The sequence below is a fragment of the Eulemur rufifrons genome, chromosome 18 (assembly GCF_041146395.1).
Source record: "Eulemur rufifrons isolate Redbay chromosome 18, OSU_ERuf_1, whole genome shotgun sequence".
NCBI lineage: Eukaryota > Metazoa > Chordata > Mammalia > Primates > Lemuridae > Eulemur > Eulemur rufifrons.
Genome location: NC_091000.1, coordinates 11,915,290 through 11,937,289, shown reverse-complemented (window position 1 = coordinate 11,937,289; position 22,000 = coordinate 11,915,290). Strand labels below are relative to the sequence as shown.

At 42.3% G+C, this 22,000-nt stretch overlaps 1 protein-coding gene across 1 annotated transcript in view; it reads right to left on the bottom strand.

The window, feature by feature from the left end:
* Window positions 1–22,000, bottom strand: part of WWC2 (WW and C2 domain containing 2) — a 171,498-nt gene that overhangs the window by 33,804 nt on the left and 115,694 nt on the right. Inside the window, exons 8-16 of the mRNA XM_069492910.1 lie at window positions 21,647–21,720; window positions 17,353–17,595; window positions 11,379–11,468; window positions 9,574–10,193; window positions 6,185–6,314; window positions 5,509–5,589; window positions 5,322–5,408; window positions 1,979–2,171; window positions 153–317 (exon numbers count right to left, since the gene is read on the bottom strand). Of these exons, the coding sequence (XP_069349011.1) occupies window positions 153–317; window positions 1,979–2,171; window positions 5,322–5,408; window positions 5,509–5,589; window positions 6,185–6,314; window positions 9,574–10,193; window positions 11,379–11,468; window positions 17,353–17,595; window positions 21,647–21,720 (1,683 nt within the window). The remainder of the gene's footprint in view (window positions 1–152; window positions 318–1,978; window positions 2,172–5,321; window positions 5,409–5,508; window positions 5,590–6,184; window positions 6,315–9,573; window positions 10,194–11,378; window positions 11,469–17,352; window positions 17,596–21,646; window positions 21,721–22,000) is intronic.

The window sequence follows — 22,000 nt, the reverse complement described above, 5'->3', positions numbered from 1 at the left end:
TTTATTTAGGGAGCTGGGAGAAAAGGGTAAAGCTGTGAAGGGAGAGAAGGAAAGACAGTGAAAATGCATGGAAACCTGCTGGTCTCACAGCATTCTATGTTTCATACGACTTCATCACATGTTAATGACTTTGTTCTGCAAATTTGACTCACCAAGTCTATAGAATCTACTAGTGGCTGGTCTGGTGGAAATACAGAATCCTCATTTTCTTCTTCATTCTTTTTGCAAGGGATTTGCTTGGAAGGAAGTAAGTTGTACCACAGAGTGAAAATCTCGTTGGAAAATGGTAAATCTGCCAGGCTGATCTGAGTTCCAGCCTATGTAAATGAAAGAAAACAAAGGAAAAAAAGTAAACAGAGAAAAGAGAAAATAAAATGTTTAAATTAGTCTTTGTTCTCTCTGATATAATAAATATCATTGTGTGAGCTTGTTTTAGGGTAAAAACAGATACAATACTTATGCAGTAAAGCACTGGTAGATTTTTTAAGACCCAGAGATAATCTTCTATTTTCAGCTGTAAGAAATAACTCCCAATCTAAAAGTCAATCCAGGGATTATACAGATACTATTTTGCCAATACCTAATGACTAAGCATGTAACTTTTTTGTAAACATGAAATTATTTTTAAATGAAAAGTTAAAAAATAAAAATAAGTAACTATGCCCAAACCATAGAACTTCTTATAATATGCTGTAATTTGATTACCATAAATAACCATTATCCACTGAAAAATTTAAAACAAACAATTGAAAATTCCATTTAGGTTGTTGAATGAGAAATCAGATAGCAAAATTTTTCTTTGGATATGGAAGATAGTAGAATGTCAGAAAGAGTAAATGTTTAAGGCTTTCATATTTCACCAAGTCGCAAAAAGCCAGAATCTAAATTAAATTATACGCTTTCTTTAAAGGCTATCAATTAACATATTTTCTAACTTTATTGGAGCCCTTGACATATATTATACTAAATATGGCATTTAATACACTAAATCCTTTCTGATAGCCTAACAAGTCTATTATCTTTGCTTCTTTCTAACTTTCTTATCAGACAATATTATGAAACATTTTTTTTCAAGTAAAGAAAAAATTAAGAAGAAACCTATGACCCTTTTAAACTTTGTTCATCATGAAATATGCCTATTTCTGTCTTCCCACTGGACTGTAGAGAAGAGCTCAACTGGAGAGACTCACTGTTTTTTGAACACATGGGCACACCTGTAGATGCCAGTTTGAACATCTATATAACTTTACAGGGATGTAATGATTTTCTGGTCATTATGCACAACGGTGTGTTAAACTCACTATTAGTTAAGTATGAAGTCTTCTGCTGCAGCATTTAAATATCATATTGCTCTAAATAGTAACACTATGTCTTCCTAGAAACTCTAATGCCATGGCAGGGGAGAATGGGCTGAATAAAGGAACTATATAGTACTCAGTGTCTTCCTTAATTTAGATTTGTACAGTGAATTATATGGGGATGTCTTTTTGAGAACTGGCCCCATCATTCACCAGCTGTGTGACCCAGGATACATTAGCTCTCTAAGCAGCTCTTTATCTGAAAATAGCAGATAATCATACCTTTCATACTCAACCTTTCATACAACTGTCATGACGATTATATGAGATAATATATAGAGACATTCGGCACAAGGCTTGGCATGCGGCGTAGTGAGCATGCTCCATAAATGACAGTTGTAACACAGTTACAAGTTCTTCTGTAGTTAAAGGGTAGAAATGCAAAGTAGCTTGTACAGAAGACTACAATTTATAAGCAGATTTTAAATGTCTGGCATAAGGGAATGAAGAAGAGAAACTACTACTTCAGAAAAAAAAATGAAACAAACTTTGGATGTGTTCCAAGGTGCTAGGCAGGTCTGGAGTGGTTTCAGGGCTGGCAAAATAACAACTAGAAAATATATCCTCAGAATATCCGATCGTAAGTGTCATTTGACAATGGCAATTATGAGGAATCCTACCAGGCATTCTTCCCTTCGGTGTTTACTGACACAGCAAAGATCTACTCTCAGTGTCTTCTGTTGTAAGGCTGTTTGCGAAATGGCCACTCTGAACACATCATTGAATAAAATGGATTCTGTGGGTGGATGGACTTTTGTTCGAAATAGACAGCTTACATCAGTTGAGGAGGGAAGTACAGCAACCCTAAAATATCTGCAAAGAACAAGAATAAAATGGATTTCATAGGTACTTCATTTATATTGGATCCACAGCTATCATTTGAAATTATCTGCAAAAGAGAGAAAATGAGAGAACATGGAGTTCTTATCAACCTAAAGCGTTGCTGCCATAATGAGTCCGTGCTCAGCTGCATAGATGCCCTGTTCTCAACCCACCCGTGCGACTGTGCCCCTGAGCATGCAATGGCCCAGCCTGCCACTCACCACGGGACTGCAGCAAAGGCACATGATAGGAAAGTGAAGAGGAAGAAAGTCCGTGGGGCAGACGAATTTAACGTCCCACCTGCCCCATGTACAGCCAATTCCAAAATAAGTTATTTCTGAGCCTGGGAAGGTAGGAACACACTAAGGAGATACTGATGACTTTATCCCAAAGAATCCTCATCCTGAGTATTAAACAAGAGATGCTGATGATCACTTCCCAGGAATGGAATACATTATCCTACTAGAGAGAAAGAAAGGCTAAGTAGCACATTGTTAAGAAAATTTAAAACAGATGAAATAACAGTTCAAAAATATCATTGTCTAGCATCTCCAAAATCTCAGATATGACAAACTGTTTTAAAAGAGTCTATTGCTTTGTAAAATTCAGAGGAAGAGTTATAGAAAAACAACTTCTAATATAACTTTAAAGTGAATTTTCTGAGCACATATTATATAAGGACTCATAATTCTTAGACAGCATGAGGTATTTTCTTTTAAATTCTAGAAGGAGAATACCCACTAAATCTACCCTCTCCATCCCCATTTCCAGGCTTGTCTAATTCATCTTGTAAAATATGCCTTTCCCCAATTAGAAAAACTACAAATTCAAATGCAGAACTGAGGAAGGTCCTCTTATTTTGTATGTCATGTCACCATTAATTATGGAGATTCAGCATTAAAAGCCTAGTGGGCTGTGGGCCTTGGGCCACTGCTGCTGACTCGGGAGCCTTACTAAGACACAGCTCACTCTGCCTGGGAGGCTGAAAATGGAGCAGGAGGAAATCTTTTCCTCTGCCTTCATGGGAAAGGAATAAAGAAGTGTATTAGAGAGTCAGAGTGGAGGGAGGGAATCTTCTGTTTCTCCAGCTTCAGTTTTACTCTGTACCAGTGGCCTAACCACTTCAGTGATTTAAAAATGTTTCTATATTAAAAAAGTGCATTTTACATGGTTAAGAGGCAAAGGCACAAGGGAGAGAGGCAGGAGAGCTCTTCCTTTCATTCTGCTGTAGGCGTGGAGGAGCGTGCGTGTATGGGGGGTGGGTCTCCAAACTGCAGTCAAGCAAGCCATGAGCCACTCACAGAACCACTGAGGCTGCTGTCAACCAGCTAAAGCATAAACTCTGCTTGTCATAATTAGTAATCAAAGAATAAGTTTTGAAGTTGGGGGGGGAAAGAACTATTTTAAGAATATTTCAAACTAGTTGTCATTTTTAGAAGTGTCATTATTTAGGCAAAGGCTTTTATATATGGGTTTAAGAAAAGGTTGCTATATAAGTCAGGAAAGTTCAGACCAATCTGACAAGTCCCTGCACACCAGCTGGGGAGCCAAAGAGCATTCTGTACTCACAGCTGGGCTGAGTGCTCCCACTAGTCCTGAACCACCCTGGGTGTCACCACACTCCAGAGGGCACTTTGTGACTTCCTATGAGGTAAGTGACAATGACTGTGAGGGGTTTAGTTGAGGTGGAGCATTTGGGTAGGTGCACCCTTTGTAATAGGAGTTTAAAGAAAGTGTGTGTTCTTGGGCCATTCTGCAGTTTTCTCCTGGACTTGTAAACTGGTTCTCACTGTTCTCAGAGTCAATCTCTAGTAGACTTGTCTTCTCCCTAATCTGTCTTACTAAAAGGCCAAGAATAGCACACTCCAATATCACAGCATATTTATTGGTAGGGAGAAGTCACAGATATCAAGCCTGTCTTCCCAGAATACCGCTGACTGGTATTTTTAATCTCAAGTCTGGAAAGCAGGCTCTCTGTAGTGATCCAGGCACTGCCACATTACGCCCACTCTCTTTGCAGGTCTTGCAAATGTGGATGGCCCATGCCTTGATTTCAAGAAGTCCTCTGAGCCCATGCCCTCCTGGAATCCTACCCCTCTCCAGGTATGATGCTTGCCAAGACATAGACATCTCCCATCTCTGTCCTTCCACTGCCTACTAAATAATCTCCACCTATCTCTTTTTCGCTTAGATCCAGTTTCTTTTTTCTGACAATTCTTGAAATGTTAGGATGTGAACTTTAAAATAAACCTGCAGGAAAAACTTGCAGAACTCTTACATTTATTCTGTTAAAAGTCCTTTTCATTGAAGAATATGCTCTATCATTAAGGAAAACATCCACCTGGCTGGGCATAGAGTCTCAGGGATCACCCCTCACAATAGCTCTTTTTTATTTCCAAGCCCTTGTACAGCACATTCACAATATTACTAAGATCTCCCTCTTACAGGAAGCTAACTGCAAGCTGGGCACGTATATTCTGGATTCTAAGTCAGAGGTGCTAAGTTAAAATCTGGCTTCATTTTGGTACCACCCAGCCATCAGCCCTTAAAAGTCAGTGAAACTCTGATTCCAAAAGTATGAATGGTGGTGAAGATCTCTACAGTTATCTGTTGGGAAACAAAGAGTCCCCAAGCAATGGACTGTATAGCATGATGCCATCACTTTTGAATGGTTTGAAGTCTTTGGTCACAGGGAAGTGAATGTTTCATGATAAAAACATACTCTTACATGCAGCATGATAAAATGCTTGATCGGCAATATTGTAATGATAAATAAAAGTCCACTACATTTTCATGTAAAAGATCAGAAAATTACTCCAAACCAACCGTAGTTAACTATTGCACAATAACAAAAACTTTAATTATATTTCATACAATCAGGCCCCAACATAGCGTAATACAGAATTTCTGGTTGAAAAAGGAGATTAAAAACTCTTGGTTCCTTTTCTTAATAATGAAATCAGTTGAAAAGGAACCAAAACCCAATGCACCTTTCTCACATTTTCCTTTTCTCTTCATCTTTATCTACCATTGATTTAGACACGATCAGCCCTGCTGTGCCTGTCCCATATCTTCACGCTTTATCACAATGTAAAATTATCCTATGCGCATGCTTTTAGTTTCTTTACCAATTTTACTTACACTTTTGACGTATGAGGTATCAAGAAGGCATGGAGATTTCGGAGTTGTGCTATAATCACCATGAAACTTGAACTTTTTGCATCGTATCTGTCAGAAGAGAAGCCAGGATGAAGGAAGCAATGACCACAGGCCACCTGTCACTGCGCGGATTTCGGAACTTCCCCTTTCCCCCAGGCACATTTTTTACCTGAGTCCTATCTGAACCTGGGCAGTCTCCACAATGGCCACATCTTCTTCACTGTATGTAACATCTTCGATTTCACTAGGCCTAGGGACAGGGAGTAGGTGAACAGTTACTTAATGGGGATATCGATTGTCATGGTTACTGTTTGCCACTTAATGATTTTGAACGAAAACCTGAATTAACAGCACTCCCAAACCATCCCAGGGGAACTAATCCTAGTGAAAGCTTATGGTTTTAGAAGATTTCTTTGCCTTTTCAAGAAGCGTCTGCCTCTGAGCTTTAGGGCAAAGACCCTCTGATGTCTGACTTTCCTGAGCCTTACCAGGGCATACCACACCCCTGGAGACATTCCAGGATTCCACTTCCAGAAATACACATGAGAAGCTTCATAAGCCAAACAGGCGCTGGAGAATCACTCCAACATTCCCACTAAAATCAAGTTTTTTTAATTATTAAGAGGATCAGTTGCCTCTGAGAACACCAATTTGTTTATCATTTCCATGGCTGATGAGATGTTTCTGGTATACTGAATTTTTCAGGCACACGATTTATTTCATGGCTAACTTCCTTCCTATTCCAAAGGGCGGACCACCCGTAACAGTACATTTACAGCATGTAACCCACACGCACGGCTGTGAGGAGACGGGGCAGCTAACAGACACCCCTGCTGAGTCCTTACTGTTTCACGAAAGCTTCATAGACCCCACTGTCTCCAGCCACAGACTCATCAGACACAGCAGCCGACACACAGGTGGTTTTCTCCCCAAGCAAGTGGATTACTCTTCTCTTTGGTAATGATTTTTCAACATCTAAGGAGGGAGAATGATAGCACTAATTAGGATTTCTTACTAGGAAAAGTTAAGTATAAGATACACACACAGTTTGGTCACAAGATATCCACAATAAAACTTCCTTCTGAGAGCCAAGGATGTTACTATTCAAATCAAGAGAGGTGGACAATTCAAGGCACTATGACTTGTAAGTTTCCAGAGATGCCAGTTATTTCAGTCATTATGTAGGAAAAAATATGGTTTTTCTTTGTCCTGCAATATCTTAAGGAAGGGATGAATTACACAAATTCTCATTGGTCCCAAGCCTCTTTCAAGCATTCACTACAGTTACCATAAACTTGGGGGTAAGAAACTATCCACTTTCTTCAAATATTAGAGATATTTCTATCGCAGAGTGTCTAGCTACTCAATGGAAAAAAGGTTTCCACCTCTTTTGCTTTCGACCCTTCTCTCCACATGCCATATTTTACATCTCCTTTGCTACTACTCTGATAGAAATTAAGAAAAAAATGTCTTTGACTTATAGGAATTCCTCACCAGCTAATATCATTAAAAAAACTTTTTGTGCTACTGAATCTTTAGCACCAACTACCACTTAACTTTTATCTGTAACTCATATTCATACGCCAGCATCCTGCAGTGAGCAAGGAGTGCTCATTTAGAGCTGTGCTCGGTACTGTAACAAGCCGCCTGCCTGCGGAGTCCTTTCATCCTCCAGCGGGCCAGCGAGCTCGCAGGGGTCCGTGTGGGCATGCATTTCAGCCCCCTCCTGAGTCGTGACTTTACATCTTGTTAAGATGTTTAAGTTTTAAGGCTTCAGATTACAGGATTGATTGCTGCATTTTCCCTTTTAGTTCTGGCAGTGGGAATGCTTTCTCCTTGATGATGAAGTGCCTTCTCTCTGCCTCGCCCCCTTTGTGAGGGGTGAAGGTGATGACATGATTTATTGATTACCCCCAGGAATAACCACAGCAGCCTGAAATTGACTTTGACAATGACAGAGACTGACTGTGGAGGACTTCGCAGTTATTCCAACTTGGTTTCTGTCATCCAGCAGGGCCTGGTGCTGGAGAGCAAAGTTTACATGAAACGGACTCAGCTCCACCTGCCTAAGACTTCCAGAGCACTGAGGGAGATGAACAGGGCACACGAAGGGCAGATGTCCCCTGAATAGAACAAGTGTTGCTGACCTGAGAGAATTAGTCCTTACAGTTAAATATGTGCTTTCAGTTGTTTTCAGACATGCAACTGAATATTATCTGCAAGCAAACTGCTTGAATGTATTTTCCCTTAGGGTGACTTTTTAATAGCAGTTTTCTAATACGATATGCATTTAAAAAGTTAAAAACTGTTTCACAGAAGTTTCAGAGACACCTGTCTCCAGCCAGGAACTTCTCAGACAGACACAGCGGCAGGCCCAAGTGCCAGGAGCAAGGCAGCCACCAACCGAAGACAGGACAGGACAGCCTGCAGGACAGGAATTGCAGGGTGTCAGGATCGCTGGGTGCGTGACAGACCTTGGGGGATGTCTTTGCTGATTCCCCCTCTTTCTCCAGCAATCAGCCTCCCTTACTGGACCCCAAATTGAGTGAATGTTGAGACGGGGTCACTAGAGAACACTCCAAATACATGAAGAGCAAAAACAGCTTGAAATGCTTGAGAAAATGTGAGATCTTTCAAGTCCAAAGTACACAAGAATGGCACAAAGAAAAACACTCTCTTCTTTCTCTCCTTCCTTCTTCCTTCACAACTTCCAGCGGTGTGTGGTGGGAACTGTGTTTAGCAGAGTTTGTATTACTTATCATTGCACACGGTGACAATAATTATTTAGTACTATGAACCGCATGCCGAGTGCCAACCACGGGGAGATGTTTCACACGTGTTGGGACACTAACGCTCCCAGTACGCTACCGGGATCACCACGTCATCCCCATTGTGCAGACGAGGAACAACAGGCCCGAGAGACCGGGTAATGTGCTCGTCCACGTGGTGACACAACGTGAGCACAGGCTTGGCCGGCTCCAGGGGCGGCACCTCCACTCCCCCCATAAGTGTACTCCTTCCCAGAATCGGAGGTGAGGCCCCAACGTGGCTTTCGCGTTGTTGTATCTACACACCACTCTCGTGCTTGCTTTCCTTGTGGGTAATTCAGTGACTGTTACTTGTAGCTTTGACAACTCCCCAGGAGAGGGCACACGAGCCACACGAATGTCTCACACGCCCTACCTCTGCCGCAGGCCCCAGGCAGGACACAGGACTTCAGTCTTCTGTATTTGAAACCACAGAAACAAGTTAGATTCCTCTGCCTTTAAACATCTGAATTGGCCAATGAATTAATACTTAGAATTCCTCAGACCACACGTAAAAATAAAAATATTTCTCAAAACAGCAAGAAAACAGCTCTATAAAGGCCTGTCCTCTTCCGTGTGGAAGGACACATGTTAACATGTGTGGGTTAGAACAGGACTTCCACGGACGAGCATCGGAGCTGTTATTCCGCATTTAGTGTCAAGCTAGCTCTGGAATAGATCATCCTCCTCGGGCCACAACAGTGATCATTGCCAACAAGGGTACCATCTTATGTTCTTTACAACCATATCTGATATGTTAAGTTTCTGTCTTGCAAAGGAAAACAAAAAAATGAAATTCCCCTTGTTTCTGTCTCTGGGTACAGATGTAGGCATAAGAACTTCATCTGTTGCCATCTCTTCCTTGGGCTGCAATTGTTAACCTGGCCAGAAGATGGCAGGGTGACACCACATACTGTAACCTGCTTTCTCCAAATTAACTTTAGGCAGAAAGGGAGAGCCTGGCTTGAAACAAAAATTGTATTTATATAGAATTCCCTGAGCAATCTAAACATTGAACCTTGGTACTAATTAGCTAGTATGCTAATTGCCTTGGTTTTAATCTGTGTTAGGCCAACTTTTAAAAGAAAGCCCTCTACTTTGCCTTGCTATTTCAGAACCAGAATCTATTTGGAAGTATGAAGTGTGTTCAACGAAGTATGTTCCCAGTCAACTACACCGCACAGAGGGTCTCTGGACAACAGAACAGTTATGAAATGATTAAATCTATTAAATAAGGAAGGTGATTTTCACTTGATAAAGAAAAATGTCTAGGTATATAGATAAATTTCCTTAAATGAAGCCAAAACAATTACTTAGGAGAAAGAGAAGGGGGATGATACGATTTGTCTATATGGAAAAAGTAACCCTCCAGTCATTCACCTTAAACAATTAGGAGGGAGCATGTGAAAGCAAAGGTGTGCATTTACCTGCAGTTCCTTCATAGAGTGGCTCCCTAGCACACTCACTGAGGTCTTTGTCCTCTAAGAGAGACTGGGATGCTCCTCCTGAATCAGAATCCAGCAAGATCTGATTTTCACCAAGGCCAATGTCTGCAAAATGGCTACTCAATTCACAGTCTTCAAAGTCAGCAGTGAACTGATGGAGAGAGGCGTCATGAGAAGACATAGGAAACGTGCTTTCCAAAACCAATGGAGAGCCCGGAGGGGACAAGGAGGAAAGGGAGGACCTCGAGGACAAGGAGGTCACAGACTTGGGGGCCTCAGTCAGCAGGGGAGTGTGTCCTGTTGCAGCAGCTGCCACCCCACAGAGTCCACTCTGGCCAGGCTGGCCGGGGGACTTGACCACCTCATTTTCATGGATGGTGGTGATGGGTCCGGAAGGAATGTAACCACCTTTCTCTTGCAGAAGGAAGTCCAGTTTATACTGATAATCCACGTCTATCTGATCACCCTGACTGCTGTAGTAGAGCTCACTGGAACTCAGGGAGTTGAGCGACCCTCTGCTTGAGGTGTTCAGAGAGCCCCGGCTGGATGCCAGGGAACCCAGGCTGCTCCCAGACGACATGGACAGGGTGCTGGCAGAGAGGCTGAGAGAAAAAAGCACGCACTGTAAAATCTGTTACTGTATGGAAAACCCAATCACAACCCTACTGGCTCCTTCAGACCCCCATAAGGAAGGAAGCTGCCAAAGAACAGAATCAATGACCAGGGGCAGAGGAGCTTACTATTACAGTCAAGTGTCACATAACCACGGGGATATGGTTTGAGAAACACACTGTTAGGCAATTTCATTGTTGTGTGAACATCACAGAATATACTTACACAAACTTAGATGGGATAGCTACTGCACACCTAGGCTATATGGCACAGCCTATTGCTCCTAGGCTACAAACCTGTACTGCATGTCACTGTACTGAATACTGTAGGCAGCTGTAACACAATGGTGAGTGTTTGTGTCTCTAAACGTATCTAAACATAGAAAGGTGCAGTAAAACTATGGTATTATAATGTTATGGGACCACCATCATATACGTGGTCTGTCCTTGACTGAAACACTAAACAGCTCATGGCTGTATACTATATTTTTCCACTGCCATTTTGACCTTACTCTCTTTAAGCAGTTCTATTCTTATTAAAAATTATCCTCCTTTTGCAAAAGTTAAAGAAAAGGATCAAATACTTATTGGTAAATTTATCTGCATATATATCCAGAAGCAAGTTTGCAATTTAAAAATATTGAAAGGGGGGAAACAAAAGGGATGAACAGCACAAAATATTAATGTAGTTACTTTGTTTTTAAAAAAGTTTTTTAGTCTTAGAGAAAAAAGCTTATAAAAACAAAGAGATTACACAAAAGACCCCTGTGTTCACTTACCTTTCTTCTTCTCTGTGTATGAATTTACGGAGTGAATATTTTTCTAACTAATACAAGGAAATCTATGGCTATTTTAAGGCAAGTCTATCCCACCCTGTCTTATTTTTAAAAGATGGGGTAATAGGGAAAATGTGTTATTTTCCTAAGTTGGTATTGACAGCTAAAACATATCTTCTTCCTACAACATATTTCAAAAGTATTCCAAGTATAACCTTGGGGGTGGGGTCATGAAAAAAATGAATCTATTCTGACTTTAAATTTGGTCACATATTAATTGTACTATTCTTTTATATGTACTTTTAAATAATTGAAAATAAAACAAATAGTAATCAAAGATGAACTAGAACACACCTGAACACAGAGGAAAATTTCCCCCTGAAGAACCTAATAGGCTTACCTTTTAAGTTGTGAATGCAAATAAGTAGTTAATTTAGTAGTTTCTTCAAGTTTCTGTAGCAACTCTTTTCTTCTCTCTTCCAATCTCAATCTAGGAAGAAATATAGAAATTATTTATTCTCAAATGATTAGGATAAAATATGAAAACTAAAAGATTTTTATTATACAAACATTACATATCACAGAGTTGGGGGGTGGGAGGGGTGCCGAATGAACTCAGCAGCGAGCACGCAGGGTGCCCGGCAAGGACAGAGGCAGAGCTGCGCACAGCCAAGCTACAGGACCAGAGACAGGTACGCCACCTGGCCAGTGTTACAGAGAATTTAAAAATGTTGGTAGCCTAAAATTTTCGTAAATGGTAAATAATATGGTCCTATGAGTTAGGGAAGAATAGTGAGGAGGAAAACAATGACAACAGAAAACTAAACAAAGACTACAGAATCCTTACACAGGTCTGTGACTTGGTTTCAGGTTACTGAAACATTCGACAGTAATTATAAAGAATTATAAAAGGTCATCCTAAATACTGAATTTAGTAAGGATCATTCCAAGATAATATTTAGTGACGAAAATTCCAATCCTCACTTTTCGAGAATTTTAGCAATTAAGAAATAAATTAGTCCATATTGCTACTGGGGGCTAATTTGGGCTCAACTGTTTAAGGAAGAAGATGACCTAAAAGTGACTCCTTTCCTAGCTACAGCACATCTCACCACCTGCACCAGATTGCCGTAAGGTTTCATCCACATTCAACTGCACAAGTTTTTTAAAAATCAGAGTACCGTATTACGGAATTTTATATTTGAATAGAAAGTCATTTTAGAATATCAAGCACCCAGGGGTTTATGCAACTAAGAGCTTGCACAAGTATAGTCTATGTCACCTGAAGGTCTTTAGACATCATGGAAATAAGCCATCTGAGAGTAGTCAGGTGAGCAGGATAGGAAAAAAGTACACCTCAGTTTCTAGTCTCAGGTTTGTTGCTTTCTACCTGCGTATCCTTAGGCAAGTCACTGAGAATCAAGGGTCTCACCTTTCTCATCTGTAAAATGGTGATTACAGACCTCCTGTGTCTATCTGATAAGGCTGTCAAAGGGATCAAATGAAGTGATGTATGTAAAAGAGCCCTACAGACGGGCAGAACAAATCTGACTTGTTCAAAGTCTCCGCATGCCCTGCAAGGTGGTGATATAAAAATTAGCTACTTTTCTTTGGAGAAAAATAAAACTTTCCTAATTTCCAATCTCTTTGAAATGTTATGTATGTTTTAGGCAGTAAGAAAACATGCCCATATCTTATTTGTAGGTATCTATCCCTTTGATGTGTCAACACCACCATTCCCTTATATGTTAAAATAAAAAGGTAATTCCTGTCATTTCTTTAATACTTCAAAGCATGATAAATTCTTAATTCACAGCTTTCAAAGGTGTATTTTAAAAAGGAACACAGTCATTTTTTTTTAATCTCTCAAATATAAATAAAAACTCATCAAGGAAAAAGAGTAATACAAAGTAGATTAACTGAATTAGAAGGCACACAAAGGTCTGAAGAAAGCTCAAAACTCTGCTAAAATCCATGTCTTCCAAAACAAGAGAAACACTTTTGAAGTAAGTTTTAAAACTAAATATTGCTTTTATTAAAATGAAGCCTCTCTCTAGTGTTTTAGGGAGGCACCAGGATGACATTAGACTCTGGCCCTGGACCACACTGGAACTTGCAGGGCTCCTTTTCCAGTCTTGAGGGAGCCTGTCCTCTGCCTCCTCCAGGCTGGGCTCGGGCTGCTATTCCCGCCCTTTCATGGTTACTTTGAACTGCTGATGCTTAGCTTTTATGTTCTTGTTCACATGTTCCCCAATTAGAGCCTGGGGTCCCAGAAGGCAGACATCAGCTCCTTCTCCCTCCTCTACCCAGGCTGCCTGAAGAGCACCGCGCCCTCCCCAGTGCCTCCCTTCATGCTGGCGTCTGGATGAAACCTTCACGGGAGAAGCATGATGAAGGCACTGGGGAGAGGCACAGGAATCCTTCCAGCGGGACTGCAGTCTGTCTCTGATGTGATCATCAAAGCCTCTCCTAGCAGGAGCCTGAAGTCTTCCTCAGATTCCAGGTGTCTTTCATGGGAAACCACCTCCCCAACTTCCTCTGCACCAGGGCTTAGAAGAAACTGCTGACATCAGCCCTTTCAAGAGGACCGATGTCCGCCTCTCCGATCTCTTCTCCAATCCCTGCCTTCTGGTCTTCTGGATGAGAAAGGGTCTTTTCAACCTGGCCCCTGAAAGATTCCTCCCTTATCCAGCTGCTCCACGAGCCCTTTCAGCTGCCCCTTTGCAAAGTGCGGCCTCACACTCCCCCACCTCTGCCCCTGGTGCCCTGAGGGAGAGAAGTCTGGTTTCTCCTGAACTCAGAACTTTGCACCTAGGGAAAAATTTCAGACCATCTATAGAAGCAAGAAGTCCCTTTCCCATTAAAAATGAAATGCCATTCCCACTCCCACTTGCTTTAAAAAAATTTTCAAAAGCAGTGGAAAAAACATTCAAATAATTAAGAAACAATTAAGACACCTTGGCAGTTACAAGGCAAAGCCACTAAAATTTGTGAGAAAATAAGGGGCAATGCCAAGATCTTATGAGCTATATAGAGAAGCACAAAGTTTAAGAAATTGCAGTGACTGTACAGAAGGAATATGACAGATGTACGGAAAGACCTCCACTGCATGGCTTTTTTCACCCGAGAGCAATTTCTCTCTTGGCCTGATGGGCACCTCTCCCTGCCCCAGTGTCTCCCACCACCAGGTGGCGAGCACAGTCGCTGCTACCAGGCCAAGTGGGCCACGCTGCAAGCGGGGCAGGAACAGAGCTGGGGGACTGTAGGATCACACACAGTGGCTGAAAATTCATGTGTGTTTAGCTCCTTCAGAGACCAAAATTCAGACTCAGAATCCTGCCTGGGGTCATCCATGAAATAATGAGGAACCCACAATATAAATGAAAAACAGGGAAAATGTTGGGGCATGCAGCAAGCAGCCTTCTTTGCTAAGTACCGACAAGAAGTTGAGGGATTTGGTGTTGGTGGAGCACAATCTGTTCTCTGATGAAACTGAGTTTCACACAGTGACTCCTATTTCCCAGAAGCAGCTCCTGCCACCCCCGCTTTGATGCTGCAGAGACCCTGGCTCGCAAGGGCACTCTCCTGCCTTCTGAGGCCCCAGCTTCAGCGCAACAGCAGCAGCAAGTAGAGCAGAAACACACGTGTGCAGTAGGAAGAAACGATAATGGGTGAAGCATAAGAAAAAATGACAGAGTATGGGGAAATATGAAGTAAGACCATTGACAACAAAACCCGAGGCCCGACTACGTGTGCCTACTCGGGAAATGAAAGGCTCAGCAGGTCCTGCTCTTCTGCACACGTGAAACGCTGGGTCGTTCTGAGCATCCCAGGATAAGAGTGAGAAAACTTGAAGTTGATCAGGCAAGAAAGTGTGAGTCCCTCAACCTTTCACTACAACGTAAGTGTGGGGATTTCCCTTGGCCACACACATCGGAAAAGAAATTAGTAATTACTGATTTGGAATACTAAATGACTTGACTCTTCCAAATAACTCAGAAAGTCAACATATTACAAATATAAAATATATACATTTCCCGTCCTGCTAACATCCAATCATGGGCCACATAGGTATCATAAGCTAGAGGGGACACCCACACTGCTTATTCCCCATCTGACCAAACGTTACGGCTGGATCTCACTAAATATATAATTATTTTATATAAGTATTCAAGACTTTATAGCTCCTTTTCCTGATGAGTTCAAGTCTACTGTTTCTGCTGGAATTCTGACAGTTACTATGTGCATGCAAATAAAAGCATAAAAGTCAAAGCTTAGGTACTTAGGAACTAACCAGTGTGTGTGTGTGTGTGTGTGTGTGTGTGTGTGTGTTTTCAGAGACAGGGTCTTGTTCTGTCACCCAGGCTGGAGTGCAAAGGTGCAATCATAGCTCACTGCAACCTCAAACTGCCGGGCTCAAGCAATCCTCTTGCCTCACCCTCCTTAGTAGCTGGGACTACAGGCACACACTGCACTGCCCGGCTACTTAAAAAAAATTTTTTTTAGAGATGGGGTCTCGCTATGTTGCCTAGGGTCTTCTTGAATTCCTAGCCTCAAGCAGTCCTCCTGCCTCAGCTTCCCAAAGTGTCGGGATTACAGGCATGGGCCACCACCCCGGCCTGGGAATAAACTACTGTATCTTTAATGTTACTGCATCAGCCAATTTGTGGAAGCTCTACCCCTAATAAAAAAGACAAGCAAGACACCACACCTGTAAAAGCTGACTAAAACAAACTAACCACATTATCTCTCACAGAACAAATCTAAAGGCCGTTTATAGGTCCTTCCTAGATTCACCTGCTACAAAGCAGAACAGCCGAGATGGACTGGGCACGTTAGACATGTGTAATTATGTAACATTCATTAAGTGCTACATAGTCCACAAAATATCATTGGTGTTTTATACATGGGCCACAGAAAAGCCCCTCATTTCATTATATTTACTGATGACTATTATACTTTTGTGCCAGAAACTTAAGGATACAAATACAGACATAACATCAGGGTAATTCAGGAAAAACAATTTAATTCTGCCCTGCCTTCTCACCCTCACTTTTTGTTCCTTTTGGTTTCTGTCAGGCAGGGCCTTACTCGGCCAGCCAAGCTCACACTGCCTTAGGCTGACCCGTTAGTCAGCACCTGGATGGAGAAGTCAGAGCAAGAGGGAAGCAAAGAGGGAGAAATGGGGGCTCAGACAAGAATTATTTAAGATGTTAAAAGAATGCAGTCCATAGAGGCTTTTCCTTTTGATCGTTTTTCATGCTCCCTAAAGCTACAACACTGTATTACCCTGATCAACATTTTAATAAACTCACAAAAGTCAGCTTTCCCAAAACGGTTAAACTCAGGGTGGGTGACTCCACATGCTACACCTAACTGGGAACGTCAGAGATTTTTTTCCCTCCCTCCCTTCCTCTCTCCCCTTGGTTATTAAATGTTTTGTTATTATGTAGACATACAACCTCAAATATTTATTCAGGACAAGGAATTAGAAGGCAAGAAGCCAAGAATTAAAAAAAAAAAAAAAAAAGCAATGGGATTATAGGTGGGTATTTTAAACTTACTTCCGGGTCACTTGAAATTGTACCAGTGTGGATTTGGGACAAGCACTGCTCCTTACTTGTGGGCCTAAAGGATGCACATGCGGTGGCTCTAAAGGGCCACGGGTCTGCGCTGACGCCAGTGTCTGACCCTATCAGCCAGCAAGGGCTGTACACAAGGCTCCTATGCAGATATGTTTATGTCAAACTGACACAGAGGCTCCTTCATTTAATATTCCAGCTGATCTGTTTATAGAACTGAATTTTTTAGATTACATAATCAATTCACACCTTCCCATAGAAAGATGAGAAAATTGCCTACAGTCTTTTCCTTTACAGTTTCACCTGCTTCAGAGAAGAGTTTCAACTGACAAACAAAATCCAAGTGAACGTTTTGTGACCTGTTAGGATATCAAAGGGAGCAAGCTGTCTTTTCCTTGTGAAATGAAAGGCAATAAACTTTTGCATTCTTGTGCGTAATAAAACCCAGAAGAGGAAGCTTCAGTCACTGTAACAGTCTAGATAATCTTTCTCATCAGAGTGCAATAGTTTCCAGCCATTGTTATCGGACTCAGTCAATGATGTACTGCATTCCTGGTTTCATGTCAGCATTCCTTAGTTATTCGACATCTGTCGCGGGCACTGTCAGTTCCTAACAACCACTGAAGAACTGGTGCTGTGGGGCATTAGGAGGGTGTGCTGTACTGCTCTACAGAAAGTCCTCATGTGCTGTGTCTCAGTCTACTAAGATGTGATTAAGATTTCCAAATCCAGGGACAATGGCATCCAGCTAACACACCCTCCCAGGGCCGCCCTGTCCCCAGGAGAACACACCTCTCGGCCAGAGCTCTGCTGGGAGCTCCCCTCACGGACAGCAGCTCTTCCTCCAGCCGCTGCCTTTCCGCTTCCAGGCGCTCCAGTTCATCTTGAGTGCGTTTCTGCGGAGTGACGAACTGAAGCTCTTTCAAAAGTTCTTCTTTTTCGTTAATCAGCATCAGTTTCTCCTTCTCAATATCCAGCGCCCCAGGCCAGGCTTCGCTGTCTAATTTTGACAGTTCGATTTTTAAGTTGGCCATGCTAAAATAAAGAGAGAAAAGAGACATGCACGTATTTAAAACTGCCCTGAAAGGTAAACACAAACCAGGCTAAGTCTGGGGTTGAAACCCTGTCCGGACTTTCCTGGCTGGACCTTACCAGAGAGGCATGTGGTCCCGGTGAGAGGCCAGGGGGCGCGGGGGCAGCAGCCCTGCACTCCTGACCCTGACACCACGCTCAGGTGTCATCTGCTCCATTTCCTCACCTTTAAGATAACTGAGCACAGCAGCTGACGAATGGGCAAAGGCCAAGTGCACAGAGGCTTCAAAGGCAGAGGCTCTGGGGGCCGTGAAAGGCCAGCCCTGAGTAGCCAGCCCTGAGAGACTGCCTGTGTGGGTGCCTGGGAGGTTTCCCTTTAAAAAAACTGAGGTGACTGATGCCTGAAATGCCACTGCTGTAGATTTTGTTCCTCTGGGTAAAGATGCTGTCCCCTAGTAAAACGGTAGCCCAGGGCAAGCTGTGCAGAGACTACTAGACTATTAGCAAGTCAGGGAAGGGGAAGGGAGCAGAGAGCAGGGCGTGGTCAGCTGGTATCAAAGCACAGATCCATCAAGGCTCCGAGTGGCCAAGGAGAAGGGGCAGGGCTTGGCCTCTGGCTCCCGTTCTCCTTCAGCTGCGAGCTCGAGCCAGACTGGTGCATGCAGCAGCGCCCGAGCACATGCTGCGTGGGCACTTCGCACACCCATGCGTCTGACCGCTGTGCCTCTGCCCACAGCCGCTTGGCTGTGTGGGAGTGAGCAGCACACAGTGGGCCTTCACCAGCGTGGGCAGCTGGACAGACAGCAGGCGCTTAGGTAAGGGGGCTGGCACGGGAAAGGGAGGAGGAAGCACCGAAGGCAGCCTTCTCTGGGTTCCTAATTTTGCCTGATGCCAGATTTCACTCTGTCAAGAGCTCCGTAATAAATGGTGAAGTTAACGTCACTCTCAATCCAACATGGTTGTCCTGACCACAGGAATCAAGAAACTTGCTCCGTGGCACTGTGAAGACAATCAGCATTGTTCACAAGGTGAACAGCACATGGCTCTTTCGGTCATAAGCACAAGATCAGGGTGAACTATGAACACAACTGATACTGGCGCAAGGAATCTATGTTCCTATAAAAAAAAGCTGGATGATTATTTTGGATATTATTATAGTGCACACCAGAATATGAAAAATAGATAGAAAAGGGAGAATTTTTTTTCTCCTTTTTAATGGAAGAAATTGTATAAGTGAAGAAAAAAGGTGAACAAAGAACACAATCAGGAACAAAGACGGAAGCAGATCCACACACTTGTGCCGTAAGTTTCTTTTGTTAAAATTGCCATCTTATGTTGGCACTGCATATGTAGTGTAATTGTGATTTTCACCCACCGTCTGCATTTATGATAGATGTAACATCAGCTATTCTTCAGCTTTAACTACAAAACCATAAACAACTGTCTCAACGTACTAGAAAATTAATCATCAAAATGCTAAATAAGCATGATATTATTAGCTTCATTAAGCACATAAAACAAAGGCTGGAGGAGAAAACAGACTTCAGAGAAACACAACCCACCTCTTTACTTATTCAGATTTGAGGAGGAAGAAGCATTTTCAACATATGCATAAACCCTTGAGATTTACCTGCTCGTCAGCATCACTACTAACTTTAAAATAAAACCCCAAATGAGAGCAATGTAACCAAATGGGAAAGAACCAGTGTTTTAAGTTCCGATGTGAATAAATTAACCAACTGAACTGGGAACAACAACATAATGCAGGAAAGAATAGCACCTATTTATTATTTGTGTGCATTAGGCAGCTCTTAAATTTTTATTTTAGAAGGCATATGCCAAATCTGGGAAACAGAACGTGAAGAAGACTTCAGGAGCACCTAGGAAGAAAAATGCTGTGTGAACCCCACACTGAATAAACCGGTAGAAGGCAAAGTAAAGCAAAAGCTCAGGCTGATCCAAGAGAAGTAGAGTCAAGCCCATAAAAGAGCAAGGGCATAAGGCTTGGTTCTCCAAGATGAGATGTGAGCTATGGCCATTCTCCTCCAGAAAACCATACATAAATCCTGGGCTTTGTCCATAGCAGAACCTGGGAGTTGTGGCTGCTGAAGGACTGGCATGCTCGCAGCAAGAGGAGCACAGTAGCATCTACCCTGCACAGCACCAGCCACGAAACCACAAATTGATCCTCCATAGTTATTGAAGGGAAGGCATGAGTCTGGGCACTGAGAAGGGGAAAATAAAATATAAATACAATTTCTTCTAACCTCAAGAAATTTAAAATCTACTGGGGAAGGCCAGATGCAGTGGCTCACTCTTGTAATCCCCGCACTTTGAGAGGCCAAGGTTGGAAAGGATTACTTGAAACCAGGAGTTTTCAAGACCAACCTGGGCAACGTAGCGAGATCTCATCTCTACAGAAATAAAAAATTAGCTGGGCACAGAGTGTGTATCTGTAGTCTCAGCTACTCAGAAAGCTGAGGCAGGAGGATTGTTGCTTGACGTCGGGAACTGGAGGCCGTAGTGAGCTGTGACTGGACCACTGAGCTTCAGCCTGGGCAACAGAGCAAGACTCAGTCTCTTTTTTTTTTTTGGAGACAGAGTCTCGCTCTTTCACCCTGGCTAGAGTGCCGTGGCGTCAGCCCAGCTCACAGCAACCTCAAACTCTTCTGCCTCAGCCTTCCAAGTAGCTGGGACTACAGGCATGCGCCACCATGCCCAGCTAAATTTTTCTATATATTTTTAGTTGTCCAGCTAATCTCTTTCTATTTTTAGTAGAGGCGAGGTCTCACTCTTGCTCAGGCTGGTCTCGAACTCCTGACCTCGAGTGATCCTCCCGCCTCGGCCTCCCAGAGTGCTAGGATTACAGGCGTGAGCCACCGTGCCCGGCCAAGACTCAGTCTCTTTAAAAAAAAAAATCTACCAGGGAAAATTTAAAGGCATTGAAATTAGCTGAGTAAACTGTCGTTCACGATGACTGAGTGACCTGGTGGAGCTCACATGGTTAATAATTTGTGGAAGGGAGCTTGGGTTTCTTTCAGTAAATTGAGGAACCAAGTAATATTAAGGACCCAGGCTACACAGAGGCAAACATTTGTATTTATTTTACTTTGTTAAAGCCAGACAACCTCTAAGAACTACGGCCAATTACTCTTAAATTATCATCATCATCATCAATAATAGCAGATATACTTCAGCATCTGATGGTTTTTGTTGTGGTAGGAAACCATGACACTCCGGTAGGTTCTCAGCTGAGCTTTTCATGCTCATGGGGAGGAATGTGATAAATCCTTCTGTTTCCTGAAGGATGACAATGCAGTGTTCCCCATGTCTACTAAATAATAAAACAACAGCATTTTTAAGTTCTTAAAAGGCAAATAATGAAATCGAATGTATCATTCTAACCCTCTCCCTCAAAATCAGTAAGGTATTCTATGTTATAAAGAGTATTTGAGTCTATCTACTAGATAAGGACAGTGAAGTCTCTTACACCTCACCCCAGCAGACTCACAAAGAAAAGGATAGCATAGAGGTTAATAAAAGTTTCTAAGGTAAAGGAGAGAAATAATCTCTTGTTCTCCCTGAAGTAAGTCAGCTGGAAGTGACACCTCGGCACCTTCACGGACATTTGCAGCAGGACTTCTCTTCAAAGCAAAGGAACGCACTTATTTACCTTAGAACTCCTCAACAGCTATTAAGTCCTGTACTCGAGCCATTGTTGTATCCTGTTTCCATCTGAGAAACCAATCTTCTAACTTTTAATGGGGAATAAGTATTGTACAAGCTTAACGCTTCTTTTTTTCCAGAAGAGAAGGGGACAATTTCATTCCCATACTTCTCATTAATTCTCCCTGTTCTTCAGCTTTGAGGGGAGAGAGGAAAAGGAAGAGGGAGAGAGCAGAGAGGGGAAGCAACCCTTACATGCTAAAAAGCCAAGGGTACCCTTGGTAGGAACGTGTGGGGAGTGCCCAGCAGGTGTCACCATCGGAGTAAAGATTAATTCAGGAAAAGAAAATAATGTATGAGCCGTAACAAAACAGCTCCCTGTCATTACCTTCTTTTGGCTTCTTCATACTGTAGGCTTAGCCTGACCTTTTCAGCTAAATTTGATCTACTTCTCACTCCGATCTATTGAAAAACAAAAGGGGGGGAAAAAAGTCAATTAACTCTGCTAATGAATGAAGTAAACTGCTTTTGTTTCTAGGAAGTACAAATAATTGAAAAACTAGAGAAGATGGTACTGAAATTGGGAAACACCAATTTAAAAAGGCACTTACTTTATAGTCTCAGTAGGGGCAAAACATTTCTTTCAATTTAAATCTGCCTGTTTTTCAAAGACTTTAACATCACTTTCTCCACACATTAAATTTAAAACAAAAAATATCAGATAAACGTGTCTGGTATCTAA